This window comes from Nanorana parkeri, unplaced genomic scaffold (genome assembly GCF_000935625.1).
Source record: "Nanorana parkeri isolate BGI_ZX_2015 unplaced genomic scaffold, ASM93562v1 scaffold880, whole genome shotgun sequence".
NCBI lineage: Eukaryota > Metazoa > Chordata > Amphibia > Anura > Dicroglossidae > Nanorana > Nanorana parkeri.
In genome coordinates, this window is record NW_017307148.1 from 464,156 (window position 1) to 465,754 (window position 1,599).

The 1,599-nt window shown below is 44.2% G+C and overlaps 1 protein-coding gene across 1 annotated transcript in view; it reads left to right on the plus strand.

The window, feature by feature from the left end:
- The window catches only part of TMX2 (thioredoxin related transmembrane protein 2), a 16,996-nt gene that overhangs the window by 5,149 nt on the left and 10,248 nt on the right, over positions 1-1,599 (plus strand). Inside the window, exons 4-5 of the mRNA XM_018565727.1 lie at positions 764-840; positions 1,247-1,353. Coding sequence (XP_018421229.1) covers positions 764-840; positions 1,247-1,353 — 184 coding nt within the window. The remainder of the gene's footprint in view (positions 1-763; positions 841-1,246; positions 1,354-1,599) is intronic.

The window sequence follows — 1,599 nt, forward strand, 5'->3', positions numbered from 1 at the left end:
AATTTGAATGTAGTGTGTTGTAATACTGCATTATGGCCACTAGATGGAGCAAAGGACTTAAGTATTTCCTCAGCTCCCTCTAGTGGCCATAATATATTACAAAAACACACTTCATTCAAACTTGGTAAAAATATAGCAAGAGCATTAGTTTTTGGCATTGTTCACCCAAAATAAACTTCCACGGGATGAAGGGTTCTGCAAATTGTTTATAAATAGACTGGATGGTCAGGTGGGTGGATGAGATGGATGGATGTTTTGGTTGGGTGAGCAGATTGGTTGGTAGGGTGAGAGGCTGAATGGGTTGGTTGGTTGGGCGGCTGAGATGGATTGATGGGGTGGGGGGAGGGGGTGAGATGGATGGAGTGAGTGGATGGGTTGGTGAATGGATGGATGATTAGTTGGGTTGGTTGGTCAGGTGGAAGGGTGGGTTGGTTGGTCAGGTGGATGGGTTGGTTGGTCAGGTGGATGGGTTGGTTGGTCGGTCAGGTGGATGGGTTGGTTGGTTGGTCAGGTGGATGGGTTGGTTGGTTGGTTGGTCAGGTGGATGGATTGGTTGGTTGGTCAGGTGGATGGATGGATTGTTTGGTTGGTCGGTCGGTCGATCAGGTGGATGGATTGGTTGGTCGGTGAGGTGGTGAATGAGTCAATGGGTATTTACTATAAAGCGTATTTTCCTTTAACTTCTGCTGTTATTGTTAAATAACTTCTACATTACATATCCTAAAAGAATATGAGATGAATGTTCCTTGTGTTTTTTTTGTAGTTTTTCTCATGACGTGTAAGCCTCCGCTGTATATGGGTCCTGAGCATATCAAGTATTTCAACGACAAAACAATAGAGGTAAATAGAAAGGTGGACCCAAGGGATAAATGAATCCTATGCCATGCAGAGCAAAGTAACAGGGTCGCTGCAGAGGGCCCCCCTGACCACCCTATAGTTTGCCAGGTGACCAAGAGGCCAATTGTTAGGCCCATGCACTCTGATAAGGCGGATAGAGTGACAACACTGATTCCAGTGTCACAAGGAAGGAGCTCCGGGTGATCATAGATAAGGTAGTTATAAGGGGTTTGGGGCCCTGTGCAGGGACACTGTCACTTTGCCCTGCATGATAAGATGACCGTGTGTCTTTAAGAGGCATTGGAGATATCTATGATACATGGGTGATGTTGAGTTGGTCTTCTGTAACATGGAGAGTAGAAGCCTCTACATCCCTTCACTTATACTCTACTACCTTTCATATCCTCAGGAGGAGATGCAGTCCGATCGTCGGGTCATGTGGCTGGTTGAGTTTTTTGCCAACTGGTCGTCCGAGTGCCAGTCCTTCGCACCTATCTATGCCGAGTTATCTTTGAAGTATGTAGCCCTTTTTTTTTTCCCCTCACTCTTAATTAACTCCTTAATATAACCTTCATTTATAACCCTTTTTTTTTATCAATCCATTTAAGATAAATGCTATTTATATCAACTCCTAAACTCTTTATATAAACCTATCGAAATTGAGCTGTTTTTCATAGCTAATCTGGGCTTACCATACTCGTTGAATATCCATTCATTCAGTCAAGCAATTCGTTGGATGTTCAGGGAAAAAAAGGACCCCCC